We start from the raw sequence: 22379 nt of genomic DNA, 5'->3' as shown, positions 1-22379 counted from the left end.
ATCCATCAAAGTAGATTGGATGTCCAATGCTGCTACATAGCCTCTCGGAACTATCTCCAAACATAGCTCACGAAGGTCTTCGGCTAACACCTTCGGTAAATCTCCCGTCATTAGTGTGTTGACATGTCTCTTACGGCTCAGCGCATCGGCTACTATGTTAGCCTTTCCGGGATGATAATGCAATCTCATATCATAATCCTTGATGAGCTCCAACCATCTCCTTTGCCTGAGATTTAGCTCCTTCTGCGTGAAAATATACTTCAAACTCTTGTGATCCGTGTATACTTCACAATGGTTTCCAATGAGAAAATGTCTCCAAGTCTTCAATGCATGCACTACGGCTGCTAACTCCAAATCATGTGTGGCATAATTCAACTCATGAGGTTTCAGCTGTCGTGAAGCATACGAAACAACTCTTCCCTCCTGCATAAGCACTGCTCCAAGTCCTCGACGTGAAGCGTCGCAATATACCTCGTAATCCTTGCACTGATCTGGCAAAATCAACACTGGCGAGGTAACCAAACGTTTCTTTAACTCCTGGAAACTGGCCTCATATTCCTCAGTCCATTTGAACTTGGTATCCTTCTTCAACAACTCCGTCATAGGCTTCACAATTTTTGAGAAATTCTCTATGAATCTCCGGTAGTATCCTGCAAGTCCAAGAAAACTCCGGATCTCTCCAACTGTTGTGGGTGCTTCCCAATTTGTCACAGTGACAACCTTGGTGGGATCTACTTCTATACCTTCTCCGGATATAACATGTCCGAGGAATCCAACTTCCTTCAACCAAAACTCACATTTGCTCAACTTGGCATATAGCTGATGTTCTCTGAGCTTCTCAAGTACCAAACGCAAATGCTCCTTATGCTCCTCTTCATTCTTTGAGTAGACCAAAATATCATCAATGAACACCACGACGAACTTATCCAAAAACTCCATAAACACCTTGTTCATCATGTTCTTGAAATATGCAGGTGCGTTAGTCAGAACAAATGACATAACGGTATACTTGTACAGCCCATACCTGGTGGTAAAAGCCGTCTTAGGTATATCCTGCTCTCGAATTTTTAACTGATGGTATCCTGATCGTAGATCGATCTTGGAAAATACCTTAGCTCCTTGCAATCGATCAAACAGATCATTGATCATCGGCAGTGGGTACTTGTTCTTGATTGTTACTTCATTCAATCCTCGATAATCAACAACCATCCTTAACGATCCATCCTTCTTCTCCACTAGAAGTACTAGCGATCCCCAAGGCGAAGAACTTGGGTGAATATAACCTTTATCCAGTAACTCCTTAATTTGCTTCTTAATCTCCTCCAAATCTTTTGTGGGCATCCTGTATGGTCTCTTAGATATGGGCCTTGTGCCTGGCAAAAGCTCAATCAAAAACTCAATATCTCTATCCGGTGGCATGCCTGGCAACTCCTCTGAAAATACATCAGGGAAATCCTTCACCACTGGTACTTCCTCCTGCACAACTCCTAATAAGGAATTTACTTGAGTCCTCTTTGGCACATGCCGGGATACATACTTGATCGTTCTTCCTTCTGGCGTCGTAAGCAAAATTGACTTACTAGCGCATTCAATGTTCCCTCCATACTTCGGTAACCAATCCATGCCTAATATCACATCTAATCCTTGAGATTCCAATACTATTAGGTCCGAGGGAAATACATAGTTACCAATCCTTAATGGTAACCGATCACACCATAGACTAGCCATATACTCTGCTCCAGGCAAGGTTACTAACATGGGTGACCTAAGGGCTTGGGTTGGCAGTTTATACTTATCCACAAATCCCCTTGAGATGTATAAATTCGATGCACCAGTATCAAAAAGAACGAGTGCAGTAAATGACTTAACCAAAACTTACCTATTACTGCATCTGGCTGAGCTTCAACCTCCTCCACGTTAACGTGGTTCACCTGTCCCCTATTGAAAGGGTTCGGCTTCTTCCCAGAGCTTACATTGCCATTTCCATTCTGGGCTTCAGGACATTCATTGGTGTAATGTCCACTCTTCTGGCACTTATAGCAAGTGACTTGGCTCAGGTCTCTCTTGGCTGGCGTTGATGGGTTGGTACGGTTTTGGCCGTTGCTTCCTCCATTCCCATTACCATTCTTGGGGCCATTTTGATTGTGCGAGCTGCCTCCTCCATGGGTATGCTAAAAATGTCCTCCCGGTTTCGGGGTAAAACGTGGCTTCTACTGAACTCCAGAATTGTACTTCCCTTGTCCATACTTCCTCTTGCGGTTTTCAATCTGTTGCTGCTTCCCTTCAATCATAAGAGCGCGATCTACCAACTCCTGGTAGTTGTTGAAGCTTGCTACCATCAACTGCATGCTCAACTCATCATTCAGTCCTTCCAGAAACTTCTCCTGCTTAGCTGCATCCGTAGCAACGTCATCTGGGGCATAACATGCTAGCTTACTAAAGTCATCCACATACTGGCCAACTGTCCGTCCTCCTTGGTGCAAGTTGCGAAACTCATGCTTCTTCATTGCCATAGCTCCTGCTGAAACATGGGCTGTACGGAAAGCCTGCTGAAATTGGTCCCATGTCACCATGGCTATAGGGTAGGTGACAGTGTAATTTTCCCACCATGATGCTGCTGGTCCATCCAACTGATGTGCGACAAAGCGCACCTTCTCAGCATCAGTACATCCTGTAGTAGTTAACTCCCTTCCAATCTTGCGGAGCCAATCATCTCCTACTATAGGCTCGGTGCTACTAGAGAACACCGGCGGATTCAGCCTAAGAAAACGGGTTAAGTGATCAACAGGTGGTGGCGGTGGTGGGTTGTTGTTGTTGTTGTTCCCCTGATTCTGATTCTGGACTAGCAACTGCATCAATGTATTCTGCTGCTGGATCAACTAAGTGAGCTCCGGTGGGAAAGCAAATCCATTGTCACGTCTCGGAGGCATCTGGGGTTTAGACAAGATGAGAATATAGAATAGAATGAGGTCTAGAGGGAAAACACTACCCATATGCACATGAGGCAATTGCAAACAAAATCACTTCATTCAATCAAACCAGGGCATACAACGGTCTATCTATCGTTACAAAAAGTGCTCGGGCTATACTAGATACATGGGAGAATACTACTACTGTTATGGTGGTCGACTAGAAAAACTGCTCCGATGAAGACTCCATGATATCTGCTCCAGCTTCATCAACATAGTCATCATTGCTATCGTCTGGGTCCGAGTCGGTGTCGTCGATGATGATGTAGTTCTCTCGACAAGTGCAATCTTCGTCTTCTCCTCCAGTTGCGGGAAATCCCATGAACACTTTTAGCTTCTTCTTCAGATCATCATTATTCTCTACTAGTGTTGCTATTTCCTCCTCATATCCATCGCGTGTAGACTTGAGTTCTTCCTCCAGCTCCGTGATCTTGGTCATGACTTTCTTCAGGTCTATCATGTCTGCACACATCTGGTTCTCCTGGCGTCGAATGTGCTGGTTTAACTCCTGGATGAGAGCTGCAACTGATCTATCCCTCCTGGTGCTGATCATCTCCCATTGCTCATCTCGGCACCCACAAATCTGGTAGATAGTATCCTTGAGATCCTTGTGGTAAACTTCTCCAATGCGCCCCATCGTGATGCGGGCTGCCATGCTCTTTCCTAGACTCCAGGTTGGTGCATCAAAGGAAAACTCTATGGGCTCAGTGACGGGCATGAACGTCCTTCCTCGAACTTGAACTTGAATCATCCAGCGTTCCTCTTCAGGTAAAGTGGCGTTGTAGGTCCCGCTGAAGCTTGGTACTCCGATGTTCAGGTATCTAGTGACTTCCTTCAAGTGACGTCCAAAGGGTGTATCTTCATCCGGTTGCATGAACTTGTTCCTTGCATCCGCCATCCTAAAAGAGTAGAAAAGATGAGGAGTCAGAAACGAGAAGGGTGAGTAGCGATCTAGGGCTTTTAGCTTAGTGGTCGTGTCCTACAGTCAGTGTGTGCTCTCATACCATCTTGTAGCAACCAGACCTCAAACAGTCTGATCTCTGTGCTTTAGTGTCATCCCTGGATCAGTAATGCTGACACGCACAGTACTTGAAGGATTTATAACAGAGTAGCAATCACACACTTATTACATCAAATGTCTCAAAAGAGAACTTATTACAATAAATATGGCTTAAGGCCATCTAATAACGATAATAGCGGAAGGCTTGGAAGATAAGTGAGCCCATCAACTCCAACGACATCACTGAGTATAGAACCATGACCTAAAGGCACCTTACTCATCGTCTGAAAAGTCTGCAACATGAACGTTGCAGCCCGAAAACGGGCCAACACATGGAATATGCTGGCAATGTAACACATAGAGAGTAATGAAAGAATAAAGCTATACTACATGCATATATGGCTGGTGGAAAGCTCTATGGTTATAGTTTTTGCATCCAATTTTTCCCTACTGCAAAGGAATAAATTGTATTTAACTATCATGGTGGTTGTTAAACATTGAGAAGATAGACATCCTCTCAATTCCAATTAAGTATCATCATTAAAACCCAACAGTATTAATTAAAGTAGCATGATGAGATGCACATGATAATCCAAGTACTAGATACTCAAGACGTCCATAACCGGGGACACGGCTAACCATGATTAGTTTATACACTCTGCAGAGGTTTGCGCACTTTTCCCCACAAGACACGATCTCCTCCATTGGGATTCTCGCACTGCATGATGTTTGAGAAACGGATGACCGAGACATAGTCTTTCAGAAGTGCTAGCACCGTACGATCGGGTAGACAGTACCAACCTACATCCCCTACATCTGCTAGTCTACCACTGTAAGAGTTCGCACGACTTAGTCAACTATGCTAGAGCCCATAGTAGCTTGTGGCTGCACATGGAAGTTTCTAGTATGAATAATCTCATGATCCCTTTGAGCCTGGCTGGCGGTCCATAAAGAAAAACAGGCAATCGCTGGAATACCCAGGTGCCTCAATCCACCCAGATGTGTGTTTAAGTTGCCACCTTAAATAAACCATTAATTTATCAATCTCACATCTGTCATGGATACACTCACCCAATCCACGTCTACTAGCATAGCATGGCATAATAAGCAATCGTAGAAGTAACTCCCAAGGGTTTGATAATAAAACAAGTAATAGGTACTACCTCATCTACTTCCCAAAACCCACAATTTAATTAGATCCTAATCATTCAATTGTTTGAGGATTGATCTAATGCATAAAATTGGGTAGTAAATAAGTATGATCAAAGTGTTACTTGCCTTGCTGATGATCCGCGAAACCTAGAGATTCAAAGTAGCAAGCGGCGCACTCCGGGTACTCTATCGCAAACAAACAAGCATACAATAAGTACTCATCTAATGCACGGGTAAAACTCAAATAAGAAATCTAACCAGAAAGTTCAACTTAAGAACTCCGGTTTGCAAAAAGAATCAAATCGAACAAAACAACGAAAGTCAAACAGCGAAAGAAACAAACTTCGTTTACTAATCTGGATCTAAGTCAAATTTTACAGATGCAAAAACTTGTTTGAGTTGGTTAAACGGAAAGAGAGTTTCGAGATGAAACTCCAGGCGCTTGAATCGCCTGATTCCGATAAACGAGCAAAAAGATAAACTAAAACGAAAATCGGATCAAAAATCGCGATCAGAAATAATCGCGGAAAATCCGAGAAAAAGAAAAACTGACGAACAGATTAACGAATGAACGTTCATTATTTGAAACTTAACGGTGAACGCGTTTGTTAAAACGAATGAACAAGCGAACGCTCGCTAAATAAAAGAACCGATAAAACCGATCTAAAAAACCTAGGGTTTCTAAAAAACGAATCGGTTTTTTCTTAGAAAACCGGGGTGGCGGGCTGCTCCCTCGGCTCGGGCTCCGGCGAGGTCCGGCGGGGCTCCGGTGGTGGTGGGCGGCGTGGGGTGGTGTGGGGTGGCGGGGCGGCGGCTCCTGGTGGCGGCGGCGCAAGGCGGCGGGGCGGCGGTGGCTTGCGGCGGCGGCGCAAGGCGGCGGGGCGGCGATGGCTTGCGGCGGCGGCGGCTCCGGCTGTGGGGCTCCAGGGGGGCCCAGGGTCGGTTTATAAAGCGGGGGTGGTGGCGGTGGCTTGCGGGAGGGGCTGAGGCGGCGTGGCCCTCCCGGACTCGGCGGCGGCGGTGATCGGGACTCCGGTCCTGATCCGGATGCGGGAGGCCGCGGCGGCTGGGCCGGCTCGGGTGGGCCTTCGGCCCAGTCGGGCGCGCGGGAGTTTTTTTTAAATAATCCCGCCGAACTAAGAAAAATCCTAGAAAAATAAATAAAAATCTAAAAATGCCAAAACAAATTTTCGCCGTCTAAATAAAATATTTAGAACAGGATGAACATTTTCTTGGCCCTAAAATGCAGTTTTGAAAACGTGCAATTTTTCCTAAATTCAAATAAAATAGCGAGAAAAATCTGAAATAAAATATTACTTCATTTTTTTATTAAACCTTCAATATTTCTTTATTTTGGGAAAGTCATTTTATTCCCTCTCTCATATTTTTATTATAGAAATAATTGAAGATAAAATAAATAAAATCAATGATCCTATTTTCAAAATTTGAGAAAACTCAAATATAAAGATAACGAAATCCCCAACTCTCTCCGTGGGTCCTTGAGTTGCGTAGAATTTCTGGATCAGGCCAAAAGCAAATAAAATATGATATGCATTGATGACCTAATGTATAACATTCCAAATTGAAAATTTGGGATGTTACAGTAGCACCCTAGTCACACAAAGCAAAACACTCATAATTTTTAATCTGGACTTTGATAGTAGGTTCCCATTCAACATGCAAATTTCTAGGAATTGAAACTTCTAATTCCATTTTTTCTTCAAGAGCTTTCATCATAGCATCAACAATATGTTTAGTAAAAACTTTATTTTTTTCATAAGCATGGGGTGGATTTATCATGGATTGCAACAAAGAAATACAATCAATAAAAGAGCAACTATCATAATTAAAGTCTTTGTAATCCAAAAGAGTGGACACATCACTAGTTAAAGTTTTGACCTCTCCAAACCCACTTTCATCAATTTTCTCAACAAGATTTTCACCCTCCGAAATATTGGGACGCCTTCTACCTAAAGTTGACTCTTCTCCAGTCCCTTTTTGATCAATCTTAACATTACTAAACAAGGAATCAATAGAAGAAACACCAATCATTTAAGATCTTCATCACTTTTGCGAAAGAAATCAATAGAAAATGATTTTTCTAAAAATTCTCTTTTAGGTCTAAGCATAGCGGTTCTTTTCTTAGTTTCATCCATAGAAACATAAAGAGCTTTAATTGATTCATCTACTTTAGGCACAAAAATTTTCATCTTGAGATTTTCCATATCATGAGCAATTCTATCAACACTTCTAGACAAATCATCAATCTTACTCAACTTTTCTTCTATGGAAGTGTTGAAAAGTTTTTGAGTGTTGATAAATTATTTAATATTATTCTCAAGATCAGAGGTGTTCCTATTATTATTATAAGATTGATTTCCATCGGAATTACCATAATTATTAGAGGAATTACTAGGAAAAGTCCTAGGATTAAAATTACCTCCATAAGCATTGTTATTGAAATTATTTTGAGAGATAAAATTCACATCTATGTCATCACTATTTTGCTCAATCAAAGTAGACAAAGGCATATCATTAAGATTAATAGGAGCACTTCTACTAGCAACCAATTTCACAAGAGCATGAAATTTTTCACTCAAAAGAAGAAATTTCTTCAACCGAATTAACCTTTTTACTAGTAGGAGCTCTTTCGGTATGCCATTGCGAATAATTTGCCATACTATTATCAAGAAATTTGGTGGCTTCACCCAAAGTAATTTCCATAAAAGTACCACCCACGACGGAATCTAAAAGATTACGAGAAACAAAATTCAACCCCGCATAAAAAATTTGTATGATCATCCAAAGATTTAACCCATGAGTTGGGCAATTCCATAGCATCATTTTCATCCTTTCCCAAGATTTTGCAACATGCTCATGTTCAAGTTCCTTGAAATTCATGATCTGGGTTCTAAGGGAAATTATTTTTGTGGGAGGAAAATACTTAGCGATAAAAACATCTTTGCACTTATTCCAAGAATCGATACTATTGCGAGGCAAAGAAGAGAACCATTTTTTTGCAGAATCACGCAAGGAAAAAAGAAATAATTTCATCTTGACCACATCATTGTCCACATCTTTTTTCTTTTGCATATCACCTAATTCCATGAAGGTATTAAGATGGGATGCGTCATCCTCATTAGGAGTACCAGAAAATTGGTCTTTCATAACAAGGTTCAACAAAGCAGTATTAATATCACAAGACTCCGCACTAGAGGTGGGAGGAGAAAACGGAGTGCCAATAAAATCATTGTTGTTGGTATTTGAGAAATCAAATAACTTGGTGTTCTCTTGAGTCATGATGACTACACAACAAGATTGCACTCAAAAACAGATCCGGAAGGCGAACGAAAAAGAGAGGCGAATAAAACGGCAAATTTTTGTGAAGTGGGGGAGAGGAAAACAATAGGCAAATGGAAAATAATGCAAATTGCGAGGAGATGAGATTTGTGATTAGGAAGCTGGTATATGTTGAAGATCCTCCCTGGAAACGGCGCCGGAAATTCCTTTTGATGTCGCTTGAAGCTACGTCGGTATTTCCCCAAAGAGGAAGGGATGATGCAGCACAACGACGGTAGGTATTTCCCTAAGATATGAAGCCAAGGTTATCAAACTAGTAGGAGAACCAAGCAACACAATATAAACAGCCCTTGCACACAGATAACAAATCCTCGCAACTCGACGTGTTAAAGGGGTTGTCAATCCCTTTCCGGTAACAGTGCCACATATTGGTGCGTGATGGGAGAAAGTTGTAATAGATTGAATAAATATATCGCAAATAAAATAAAGTGCAGCAAGCCATTTTTGTATTTTTTAAATTAATAGATCTGAAAATAAAAGCAAATAAAAATAGATCGCAAAGGCAAATATATGAGAAAGAAGACCCGGGGGCTGTAGGTTTCACTAGTGGCTTCTCTCGAGAAAAATAGCAAACGGTGGGTGAACAAATTACTGTTGGGCAATTGATAGAACTTCAAATAATTATGATGATATCCATGCAATGATCATTATATAGGCATCACGTCCAAGATTAGTAGACCGACTCCTGCCTGCATCTACTACTATTAATCCACACATCGACCGCTATCCAGCATGCATCTAGTGTATTAAGTTCATGGAGAAATGGAGTAATGCAATAAGAACGATGACATGATGTAGACAAGATCTATCTGTGTAGAGATAGACCACATCGTTTTATCCTTAGTAGCAACGATACATACGTGTCGTTTCCCTTTCTGTCAGTGGGATCAAGCACCGTAAGATCCAACCCACTACAAAGCACCTCTTCCCATTGCAAGATAAATAGATCAAGTTGGCCAAACAAAACCCAAATATCAGAGAAGAAATACGAGGCTATAAGAAATTATGCATAAAAGATATCAATGAAACTCAAATACTTTCATGGATATACAAAAGATAGATCTGATCATAAACTCAAAGTTCATCGGATCCCAACAAACACACCGCAAAAGAGTTACATCATATGGATCTCCAAGAGACCATTCTATTGAGAATCAAGAGTGAGAGAGAGAGAAAGAGATGAAGCCATCTAGCTACTAACTACGGACCCGAAGGTCTACAAAGAACTACTCGCACATCATCGGACAGGCACCAATGGAGGTGGTGAACCCCATCCCAGATTGTGTCTAGATTGGATCTGGTGGTTCTGGACTCTGCGGCGGCTGGATGAATATTTCGTCGACTCCCCTAGGGTTATGGGATTTTTTGGGTATTTATAGAGCAAAGAGGCGGTCTTGGGGGCACCCGAGGTGGAAAACCCACCAGGGCGCGCCTGGGCCTCCTGGCGCGCCCTGGTGGGTTGTGCCTCTCTCGGGGCACCCCTCGAGGCGCAGCCAGGGCCTGTTGTGTTCCTTTTGGCCCATAAAAATTCTCCGCAAAGTTTCGTGGCATTTGGACTCCGTCTAATATTGATTTTCTGCGATGTATAAAACACGGGAAAATAGGAACTGGTACTTGGCACTATGTCAATAGGTTAGTACCAAAAAATGATATAAAATGATTATAAAACATCCAAGATTGATAATATAACAGCATGGAACAATCAAAAATTATAGATACATTGTAGATGTATCAGTGTTGTTGAAGATGTTGATGGAGATTGCCCTCCCCAAGATGGGAGAGTTGTTGGTGATGATGATGACGATGATTTCCCCCTCCGGGTGGGAAGTTCCCCCGGCGGAATCGCTCCGCCGGAGGGCAAAAGTGCTCCTGCCCAAGTTCCGCCTCGAGACGGCAGCGCTCCGTCCCAAAAGTCCTCTCCTTATTTTTTCTAGGTTAAAATGACTTATATACCAAAAGATGGGCACCAGAAGTGGGCCAGGGTGAGCACAACCCACCAGGGCGCGCCTGGGCTCCCTGGCGTGCCCAGGTGGGTTATGCCCACCTGGTGGGCCCCCTATGGTAGTTATTTGGTCCAATATTCTTCATATATTTGATAAAAAATCTTCATGAAGTTTCAGCTTGTTTGGAGTTGTGTAGAATAGGTGGCCTGACATAGCTTTTCTAGGTCCAGATTTCCAGCTGCCGGAATTCTCCCTCTTTGTGTGTACCTTGCATATTATATAGAAAAAAGGCATTAAAATTACTCCAAAAGGCATTATTATGGATAGAAACATCATAAATAACAGTAAGAAAACATGATGCAAAATGGACGTATCATAATGTTATTCATCGCAATTTGTAATATTGTCTTGCTCTGTCCCATACTTTCTAGCTTCCTCCTAATAAGACTCACATTCTTTTTTCAGCAGATGAGGTTCAAGTTGGATTCGAAAGATGATGCAACTAAACAAGGATGCACTCATGTTCTTCAGTCTGCTCTGCTATAGTATCGGTACCACCTTAGAAAAGCTCACATTGAAGGCAAGGCTAATACTGAAATCGCCCAAACATCTCAAGTGAAATATATTACAGATGAAGACTAGACAACCCTTGTTAAACACTTGTATGATCCAAAGTATCGGGTAGGGTATATGTATTTGATCAGATCACATATTGAACTTGTATTTATGTATGTGCCTTACAAGTGTATCTTCTTCTAGGCTAACTTTTTGAAGAACAAGACCAACCGTTCTAAAGTGAAATTCCAACAGACAACAGGATCTCGTAGCTATATTGCACACTGCGAGGCTCTTGTAAATAGCTAGTAGTTCCTTCTTTTTTCGTGCCATATTATCATATCTATATTGACTTGTCCCAAATACAGATGAAAGCCCATGCGGACCAAAAAGAACTTGAACCGAATGCAGTGGAAATCTTCAAGGATTGCCACACCAGCAAGATGAAGTGCATGAGCACACCAGTTCACACCGCTGTTGTAAGTCCTTACTCCTCCTGCCTTTGAACTGCTTGTTACTGTGACGTGTTCTTTTAACTGCTTGGTTTGCATCCAATGTCAGTTACTCTGTTCACTTTTATACACAGTTGTCTTAACGTGTCATTTCACCTTAATCTAGTTGTGATGTTCACGTGCCCACACAATAATACAATAGCATGTTTGTTTTATATTTGTTTGCCCATGATATGAAAGATGTCATACTATGTTCATCCTACTTTAAACCATATCTCTTTATCCTTACATGTCAACGAATGTGAGGAAATACATAATACACTAGGCATGCTACATGGACATATGTTCCGAAAGTGATTTTATTATGTAGTTGGCACTACAATACATGCTAATGTATTACAGTAGTTCACCAAAATAAGTTATGTATAAACGTGAAACCTACTTTGTTTGTTTTTGTCTCATTAGTAACTTATCTGGTATACTAATCTACAAGTTCAAACTTTCAGCAAGCTATGGAACAAATGATTCAACATCCACAACCACCTGAAGGTGACGAGACTACCATAGGCACAATGTCACCTCTTGCTGCAGTGCGTCAGTATCTCTCCACTAATAGTGCAAAAAGCACCTTCCTGTGTAATTCTGGGTTGGTTATCAAGGTAACCTCATCCAAATCACCTACTGGAAAAAATCTTCCGGCTAGAAAGAGTGATATATCTTTGCTCCAGACGCAAGCCCAATCCCTAATGGATATCATTTCAGAAACAAGAATAGTGGTTGACAAATGTCGTCAAGATATGAATGGTTTTGAAAGCAGACTAAGACATTTGCTTCGTTGTTCAAAAGCAATGGTGGAAAAAGGGGGAAGATCATGCTGCTCCATCAGATTCTATAGCCTGAAGCATTAGCACTCAGGTCAAATGATATGTGCTTCTATACATCTGATGGTGCTTTTATCTGCAAGGACTATAAACTTTATGCCAACATGCCTTTTGTTGTATGGTTGGAATTTATTTTGTTGTGATACAACATTTCTAGTGTTGCCAAAGGCTGCGGAAATTACGATGCTATTTTTGTAGTGTAGGTTTATCTTAGTAATATATTCAGCCAAAAGCTTCGTAGGAGCCCAACGTGCCAACATTCGTCAGGCCCATTCCAATTGGGCTAAAAACGATTATGGGTCGTAATTTGCATGTAGCCCACTAAAAATATCTGGGCCTAAATTAGCATAAGCTTTCATATTTTTTGGTAGGCATGTGCCCACAGTGGGCATTTAATAGGCCTAAACATAATTTGGGCCCTTAGTAACAATAGGCCGTTAACATGTGTAAATATCTCGAGCCCATAAAAAACATGGGCCTTTAATAGGCCGAAAGTGAGATTGGGCCATGATTGTGCCAAATAACCCACCGGTCATTAGTAGGCCGAAATGTATCTTAGCTCGTGGTGGCCCATTTACAATGCGGATCGTTCACAGGCCAAAATTCAGACAGGCCGTAAATGCGCCGACCTACTACACGCGCATTTAACAGGTCGGAAGTTCGGTCGGGCTTGATTAGTTTCAGATTTATATGGGCTGTTAATAGGCCCGATGTGACGTTGGGCCACATATGGCCCATGGATTTCGTCCGACGTTAACAGGCCGAAAATCACAACAGGCTGAAAGTGGCCCAAATCTATAGTGGGCCTCTAACAGGTCAAATGTCAGACATGGCCGAATATGACCCAAATCCTTCACGGTCGTTTATGGGCCGAAAGTTTCAACGGCCTATAAATGGGCCCAAATGAAGGACTTCTAACAGGCCGGAAACACAGTGGGTCGTAATTCGTCCCAAATACTTAGCGGGTTGTTAACGGGCCAGAAGTGACCATGGGCCACGATGATGACAAGTTTAGGACAGGCCGTTGACGGGCCAATTTGATACTAGCCGTATGGGCCTTATCTACGAATGGGTCGTCTGCAAGCAGGCCGTTAATGGGTCGGCCCGCTAATTTTGACTGGGCCAGCCTTTTTAACCTAAATGGTCCACTATTGGGCCTTGCCATGTGTCGACGTATCATAGGCGCCTTCGGTCCAATTAGTGGATGACATTTGTCCCAACGGTGAGCCGACACGTGGTTCTTCTGGCCATTCAGAATTTTACACATGGAAAATCCCCATTGGTCTGGGATGTTAACGGGTTATCAGATCCAAATCGGAACCCAATAGCTTAACGGTGACCCATTACGGTGGATGCCATGTGCCGGTTACCCTTGACGAAAGCACTTCTATGACGCATGATTTATTGTCATGGAATTGGACACTTCCGTGATGATAATTTTGGTAATGTCATGGAACACTTCTATGACAACACATGTATGACTGTCTTGATTCTGTCATAAAATCGTCATGGATGTACATGCATGACAGAAAACGTGACCTACTGTGACAAACACGTATCATCACGGATGTGTATTTTTTTTAGTGGATGGTGGAGTTTGGTGGTGCAGTTGGGCCTGATGCGACATCTTGATGCAGTGAAGCCATAGCTGGTGAAGTGGCATCGTCCTCATCATCAATGACTCGTGCAACAACAGTTGGAGCTGATGAAGAGTAGTCGGAATCTTTAATAGATGGAGTAGGACGCCAACTTGATGATTGCGGAGGCCTGAAGTCAAACTTGAATCTTTTAGTGAAGCCATCTGCAGTGAGTTCATCTTCAGAGCAGAGCAAAGTGAGGCTCTTCTAGTCACGCCGACATGCTTCATGTGCAACAAATGAATTCTTGATGGAGAGGTTGTGAATACGATTGACATCCATAATAAGACTTTGCATTTGACGCTTCATCTGGTCATGATGCCTATCCTGCTTCTGATGGAGAGAAACTAGAAGTTCTTTGTCATTGAGAACATGAGCACGCTTCTAAAGCCTTTGTGGTACTATGCTGGCAGTTACATCTGTGTTAGCACGATGCGGCAACCTAAGCTGACTCACAAGTGGACCAACAACAGTAATAGTGGGATTGGGAACATGAGTGGCTTCAAGTGGTGCTGAGAAGCTTTGGAAGGCAGCATAATCTTCACGAGTGGGTTCCTTGGCAGGTTCTGGATAGATGGATTCATGAGACATATCAACTTCAGGCAAGAAGACAACATGATTGTGCACTGAAGCTTGATAGTTGATTGAGGAGCGAAGCTTAATCAGCCACATTATCCATGGTGCATAGAATTTTTAGCCAAATAGATCAATGCCTAAAGCTGTCAACTGCCTGATGAAAAAGTCATGAGTGTTGAAGCGGATGCCATTGAGAATGTAGAAGACCAATGTCTTCATTGCGCCTTTGATTTTTGCATGAGAAGAGTGCCCTTTAATTGGCCACAGAGTATTCTGCACAATGTGGTAGATGGTGGGAGGCAAGTACACGAAGTCATTGACGAAGAAGTGCGTTGGTTACTCAGCATCTGCAGGCAATGGCTTCATTATGATCAGCATTTGGCTCATGTTTGGCTCTGGATTCTGGAAGATGCTTCCAAGTTCCTTCTCATACAGCTGACAACCTGGCTCATAAAGATCACCAGGAGTGGGCAGGGAACTAAGCTCGATGAAATCCTGAGCTTTGGCTTCATAATGAACATCTCTTGTCATCCACTCAAAGACCCATGTCTTCAGATCCCTATTGTAGCCTGATATGTGCAGAGTAGCATAAAATTGGAGCAGAAGCTCTTCATACTAGTGCTCCCTATCGACGACAAAGGGGAGCAAGCCAATATCTCTGAAGCAGTCAAGGGCTTCTTCCAGGCATGACAGGCACAACAGAGGTGCTTGTGCGGAAAAATCATGTCCTGGTTGTATAAGATGCATGAGTAATAGCTTCTCTGAAGATGACTCCAGAATCTGTCTGGGGAAATCTTGGGCTTCTTGTAGGGGGTTCTTGGCCTTGTCGAAAAAGGTGTTGTGCTCTCTGAAGCGTAAGACGCTGAAATATGTCTTAGTGGTGATGGTTCTTGGAAGCCTCGGCATTCTGGGCTTGGGCTTCTGCGTATGAGGCCTTTGCTCGATATGGTAATCATATTGGGGCCCAAGAGCTTCAGGAGGTGTCATAATTGGCCATCTCACGCTGATCAGCTCACCTTCACGATTGAATGCCATCGCCATGGTGTATGGAACTGGTGGTGCAGAAGCAACATCCGATGTGGATAGCTGAACATCTTCGGTGGCAGCATTGGCTTTAGTCTGAAGATTGACTTCAGGTTGCGCATTGGCTTCAGTCATGACAATGTCATCGGCTTCGACCGTCGATGCTCCAAAAACTATCCCCAAAGATAGATTAAAGATAAATATGATGTGTGTGTCTATGGACTAGCTCCATAGTTACACACATGAGGACTGTGAAAAACAAAAAACATACACAATATATGGAAGAAATTGAGGATGAACATTGCATACACAGAAACATAATGTCTTGAGCATCAGCATGTATATACACAGAGGGAATGGAACCATACCTTGCCTACGTCGCTAGCCACCCTACTGGTTCGTCGGTGCAGCCTGCTAGGTCACCGCCCTGCTGGTTCGTTGGTGCAGCCTGGTAGGTCGTCGCCTGTAACGCCCTCGATGCGGCTATATCTCCCACGTGTCGAAGCACGACTTAGAGGCATAACCGCATTGAAAGCAATGTCACAAGTGAGGTAATCTTCACACAACCCATGTAATACATAAGGGAAAGAGATACATAGTTGGCTTACAATCGCCACTTCACACAATTACATGAATAAATCATTACATCATCCAAGTACAATCAGGGCCCGACTATGGAGCCAAAATAAAAGAAGAACCTCAAATGCGACAAGGTCCCCGATCGACCCCAACCGGGCTCCACTACTGATGAACTAGAACGAAACAACACCAAGGACAAGATCTTCATCGAGCTCCTCCTTGAGCTTAGTTGCGTCAACTGCACGGACTCATCGGCACCTGCAAACTGGTTTTTGGAAGTATCTGTGAGTCATGGGGACTCAGCAATCTCGCACCCTCGCGATCAAGACTATTTAAGGTTATGGGTAAGGTAAAGGTATGAGGTGGAGCTGCAGCAAGCGACTAGCCTATATGGTGGCTAACAAACGCAAATGAGAGCGAGAAGAGAAGGCAAAGCACGGTCGATAAAAGTATGATCAAGAAGTGATCCTAAAACAACCTACGTCAAGCATAACTCCAACACCGTGTTCACTTCCCGGACTCCGCCGGAAAGAGACCATCATGGTTACACACGCGGTTGATGTATTTTAATTAAGGTCAACTTCAGGTTTTCTACAACCGGACATTAACAAATTCTCATCTGCCCATAACCGCGGGCACGGCTTTCGAAAGTTCAATTCCCTGCAGGGAAGTCCCAACTTAGCCCATGACAAGCTCTCACGGTCAATGAAGGATATTCCTTCTAGCGGGAAGACCCGATCAGACTCGGAATCCCGGTTATAAGACATTTCGATAAGGTAAAAAACAAATCCAGCAACACCGCCCGAATGTGTCGACAAATCCCGATAGGAGCTGCACATATCTCATTCTCAGGGCACACTCAGATGAGTGCTCCGTACAACTAAAACCAAACCTCGAGTTTCCCTGAGGGGGCGCTGCACAGGACTCTAGTTCGGACCAACACTCGGAGGAGCACTGGCCCGGGGGGGTTAAAATAAAGATGACCCTTGAGTCTGCAGAACCCAAGGGAAGGTGGAAGGTTGTTAGTGCAAATGATAAAACCAAGGTTGGGCATTGCTGGAGGAGTTTTATTCAAGGCGAATTGTCAATGGGTTCCCATTATTACCCAACCGCGTAAGGAACACAAAATCCGGGAACATAACACCGATATGACGGAAACTAGGGCGGCAAGAGTGGAACAAAACACCAGGCATAAGGCCGAGCCTTCCACCCTTTACCAAGTATATAGATGCATTAATTAAATAAGAGATATTGTGATATCCCAACAAGTAAACATGTTCCAACAAGGAACAACATCTCCAAGTTCCAACAAGGAACAACATCTCCAAGTTCCAACAAGGAACAAACTTCAAACTTCACCTGCAACTAACAACGCTATAAGAGGGGCTGAGCAAAGTGGTAACATAGCCAAACAACGGTTTGCTAGGACAAGGTGGGTTAGAGGCTTGGTTCAACAATATGGGAGGCATGATAAGCAAGTGGTAGGTATCGCAGCATAGGCATAGCAAAAGAGCGAGCAACTAGCAAGCAAAGATAGAAGTGATTTCGAGGGTATGATCATCTTGCCTGAAATCCCGCAAGGAAGAAGAACGGTCCATAAAGAAGACAAACGGACGTAGTCGAACAAATCCTCACAACACAACGTTATCGGAACCAACCCGAAGAAGCAACACCGGAAAGAAGCAAATAACATAGTAAACACCCATCACATAACCATGGCATGATGCACAACCAAGTATGATGCATGTCCGGTTTAAATATGCATGGCATGGCAAAGTGCACAAACAACACTACAAGTTAAGTGGAGCTCAATATGCAACGAGTTGCATATTGGCGAAACACCACGACACGTTATTTAGTTCGATCTCGTTTATGTACACAACAATATTAAATGTTGTAAAACATGGCAAGAGGGTGAAGCAAATGAAAACTACCTATCTAGTCAAGTTTAAATGAGGCCGAAAACAACAAACAACAATTCCGGAAACTCCTCATATGCATATATTAGGTTTGGTATTGTTCTTCCCTAAACAAAATTTTAGAGTTGTTAAACATGCAAAGTAAGTGAACCATGTTAAACTAGGCAAAATTCTACCCCATTTACATATAAAGTTTGTTAAAATCCGAGTTACGGTTATTTAGTTATGAATTAAATCATTTTAGCAAGTTATTTAAGCAAATTTAAACAAACAACTTTTTAAACATTTTAAACATAGATGAAAATGACATAATATGAAACTACACACAATTCTAAGCAATTTTCATATTAAGTTTGTTCAATTTGGATGCACGGTTGGTGAGATATTAAATGCATGAAGTTTAGGTTTTTTTTTAACAAAATAGAAAATCCCAGGAATAAAGCTAATTTCGCTGGAACTGGAAAAAAACACGCACAGGCCGGTTTGCAGCATACCGCAGCTGCCCAAGAGGATTTGGCACAAGTGGCTGAGTGACTGTTTGGCAAAAAAAAGAAACAGGGCTAAGCTAGCTGATCTGCTTGTGGTGGAACATAGTGACAACTCTGAAATAACCTATATGCCAGAATGGATCTAGGAACAGAATGAAGCTTCAGTTATGGAGGAAGTTGCTCACAGCGGGAAAACAGAGGCCGGCGGCCATGGCGATTCTGGCCCTTGGCTGGCTAGGTAAGCGGAAGGAGCCGGGCGCCCCTAGCCTTGCGGCCCTTGCGCACACGCGGGCGCTGGCAGGGACGAACGAGGCGCTGGGGAGCCACTGGATCAGCTGCACGCAGCGATACAGAGCAGCAATAGAACTTGGTGCGGCTTCAGCAGGATCGCGGAACAGACGAAGGTCGGGAGGGCAGCGGCGGCTGGACCCGGGCGCGAGCGTGGCAGGGTTGGCGGCGCGGATGACGCGGAGATGGTTGGATCCGGGCGGCGAGGCACTGAAACCCCACTTGGACGAGGCAGGGAAGGCCGGCGACGAGTTTTCTGCACGGAGACAGCGACGAGGGAGAGATGAGATACAGAGAGAAGGAAAAACGGAGGAAGGAGAGGGCGCGACGGGGCTCATCTGCTCGGGCTCCGATCCAGAACGGGCAGGGAGGCAGAGGAGGGTTGGATCGAGGGGAGGCCTCGGTTGGTGGGGAGAGATCGAGAGGATACTTTTTGGATCGGGGGTTTGATGCGGGTTGGTCCGGGAGGGATCCCGAGGAAAAACAGGTGGAGTGGCGGCGCGGTGGGATTGATGGGACAAGACCCCTAGGATCTAGGGTTGGACCTTATATTTATAGCTGATGAAATCGGACGAAAAAAAATAGGCTAGGTATCCCAAAAGAAAAACGGAGACGTTTTGTAGATGTTTGGGGATGATCCGGACACGACGGTGACGACTGCTCGGGTCGGGTCCGGGTAAGTTTCGGACGCGCACGAGAGGTCTATGCACGGCGCAAAGAGAGGTAGGTTGGGCCTAGGAGGATTGTGGAGAGCGGTTTGGTCTGAGAGGAGAGGGGAGAGATGCAGCCCGACACGGTTTCCGGAGATCGAAAACGTCCGAGGTTAGACCGGCTATACTGCCGCTATAGTTATCCGTTGGGGCATCAAACGATCTCCGAATGTGATGAAACTTTACAGGCGGTCTATCTACACTATAATAAGACCACACGTCAACTCTCATCCAATTCCGATAATATTTTCCGGCCACTTATAAAATACTATTTCGGACATGCCGCGGGCGCGTACAAGTGTGTCTGGGCTCAGAACGGACAACAGAGAGAACGAGGAGGCCGGGACGGATGCAAGTTTCGAAAACATGATGATGCAATGCACATGATGGCATAATGAAAAGCAACACGCAAGCAAATGACATGGCAACGCCGGCGAATAACTGGAGGACACCTGGCACAATGGTCTCGGGGCGTTACATCGCCCTGCTGGTTCACCGCCGCTGCCGCCTGCTAGGTCGTCGTCGCCGCCGCCGCCTGCTAGGTCGCCGCCGCTGTTGCTGCTAGGTCGCCGCCAAGCCCTTGATGCACGTTATCGCAGGGGGGAGATGACAGGGAGGGGGGAAGCCGGCGCCGGAGAGGTGCGTGAGGGACGGCGCTGAGAGAGGAGCGGGAGGGTGGCGGATCAAGAGGGAGTGAGAGATGCGGGAGGGTGGCGGCGTTGAGAAGGGGAGATGGGAGAAGATAGGGCTCGGGTTGGTGCGAGGGGAATGAGGCCCGTTCCTTGTCGTCCGCTCGAATCTGAGGTATGCGTCGGCTTCGCATATAGACCAAATATTCTCTTTTCTGGGACTGGTGGGTTTTGGTTCCATCTACTGACTAAACGTGGGACTGGGCTAGTAGGACGGGACAGACCCATGCCATTCCATCTGATGACAGCAACCGAACACACCCTAAGACCACCAGGCTACGACGCCACAGCATGTCGTAAGGAGATAAAGGTTATTTATGTTGTTATTTCTTTTGGCATATGTAAGAAAAAAAATTATGTTCTAGTGTTTGTGACATTAAAAAATGTTCATGCGTTACAAAAAAGGGACATGACATTTTAAATAATATTTAAACATTTAATAAAATATTTCTGTAACTAAAAAATGTACATCGCATTTAAATATGTTTACGCATTTCAAAATATGTTCATAACATAATTGAAAATTCTTATATGTAAAAAATGTTCACCTAGTTTAAAAAATATTTCGTACCATCCAAAGAATGTTTGACACATATTTGAAAAACGTTTTGAAAACATGTATTCGAAAAATGTTAATAATAGGCTTCAAAAATATTAAACTTATATGAAACTATTTTTAGGTGTATACCTAATACGGGTAATGTGTATGAAAAAATATACATCAAAACATGTAGTTTAGAAAATGTTAATCATGTATTCAGAAAATGTTAAAGGTGTAGAAAGCATCTCGCACATTTTTTAGCTCACACTGGTTTTTTCTGATTTATTTCTCTTCTCTCCCTTCCAGATCGATCACCTTTCGTTCATAAAAAAGATCTCCTTCCCGATTCATCCCAGAAAACAACTCTTTCCGATTCTGATTTTTCCTTCTATTCTTTCCAAACCAGTCCCCACCCGATCTAAATTTAGACAAGGGAAGCTGGGACCATAACAACTTTCCCGCTCTCTTTGCCGAACTCCAGGCGATCCCACCCGTGTTACGTCACATTAGGTGGCTGACCATTAGGGTCCTTGCCTAGACGATGTGAACTGTTAGGAATAAACTTGCGATTCAGCGTATTTCTCTTCGTCGTGCTACTGACGCTTTGTTCAAATGGTCTGATTACTTGCAGCTTTAGCGGCCGCTTAGCCGTCCCAGAGAGAGACGCCATCACCTTCATCATCACTCGGCTTTGCGCGATGGCTCTCCGGTTGGCGCCACCGCTTTCTTCGCCACCACCGGACCCAGATTAGATCGTCGTGTCCATGCCTCCGCCACCGCCGTCTAGAGATGTTTCGTGGTGCGTCTGTGTTGGGCTTGTTGTTGTGTGCCGACAGCGAAACTTGGGCTATTTGTGTTTGTCTGTGTGAGTGTTGGACCTAACCTGCGGTGGCGTTGTGTTGGTGTGTGGTGTGTTTGGTTGTTATCTTGATACTTTGTGTTTGGTGGTTGCTTTATTTATAAAATAAGGCGAAAACCTTTTTCGGTAATCTAGACAAGGTCTGCCTCCCTCTCTTCCAACCCATCCTGTCTGTTCTACAAGCCATGGAAGGGAGAGGGTGGAAAGGACATGCCGATGCACTACAAGCACCCACCGCCCATCATAGAGGACCCGCCCCCCGGCCTACGGTAGTGCTAACCCACGGCGGTGTCGCCTTGCCCTTGAGGCCACCGCCACGGACGACAGTGGCTTGCGTCATCATCCATTTTCGTGAGCCCGCCACCACCGTGGTCGTGATGGTCGCGCCGCAGTCGCGATCCCCTGGTGGCTCTCTCTTCGTGCATTCAATGGGTCGATGACTTCATCACTACCATAGGAACATGTCGGTGAACTCGGGTCCCATCCGTCGCCTGGCTTGCTTGTTACTAATAAGTTTGGGTTCAGTAGAATATATAATTTTGTTCCTTCTGCAGGAGCTTCTTGCAGCTGTGGACGGGATGTTGTTGGCTAATGCGACTGCAGCCGCTTTCTCACAGTGTTGACTTGTGTCACTTCCGCTCATGGAATTGATCCAAGTGAAAGTGATCCTCTAATGTCAGTTTCTATCCAGGAAGTCAGACCTGAATTTAACCAGATGACCTACAATAAAGCTATCCATCATAACATGCTATATTATT

The 22379-nt window shown here is 44.0% G+C and overlaps 1 protein-coding gene across 1 annotated transcript; it reads right to left on the bottom strand.

Annotated features, from left to right (window-relative positions):
• Positions 1 to 18344: 18344 nt before the first annotated feature.
• Positions 18345 to 19331, bottom strand: LOC123185375 (uncharacterized). The gene is made up of 2 exons (XM_044597263.1): positions 18720 to 19331; positions 18345 to 18580 (listed from the first exon to the last, which is right to left on the bottom strand). Exons 1-2 carry the CDS (start codon positions 19158 to 19160, stop codon positions 18404 to 18406), a joined length of 618 nt encoding a protein of 205 aa, XP_044453198.1. The 5' UTR covers positions 19161 to 19331; the 3' UTR covers positions 18345 to 18403.
• Positions 19332 to 22379: the final 3048 nt, after the last annotated feature.

This window comes from Triticum aestivum, chromosome 2A, assembly GCF_018294505.1.
Source record: "Triticum aestivum cultivar Chinese Spring chromosome 2A, IWGSC CS RefSeq v2.1, whole genome shotgun sequence".
In the NCBI taxonomy this organism is placed as follows: domain Eukaryota; kingdom Viridiplantae; phylum Streptophyta; class Magnoliopsida; order Poales; family Poaceae; genus Triticum; species Triticum aestivum.
This window is presented reverse-complemented; position numbering and strand designations above follow the sequence as displayed.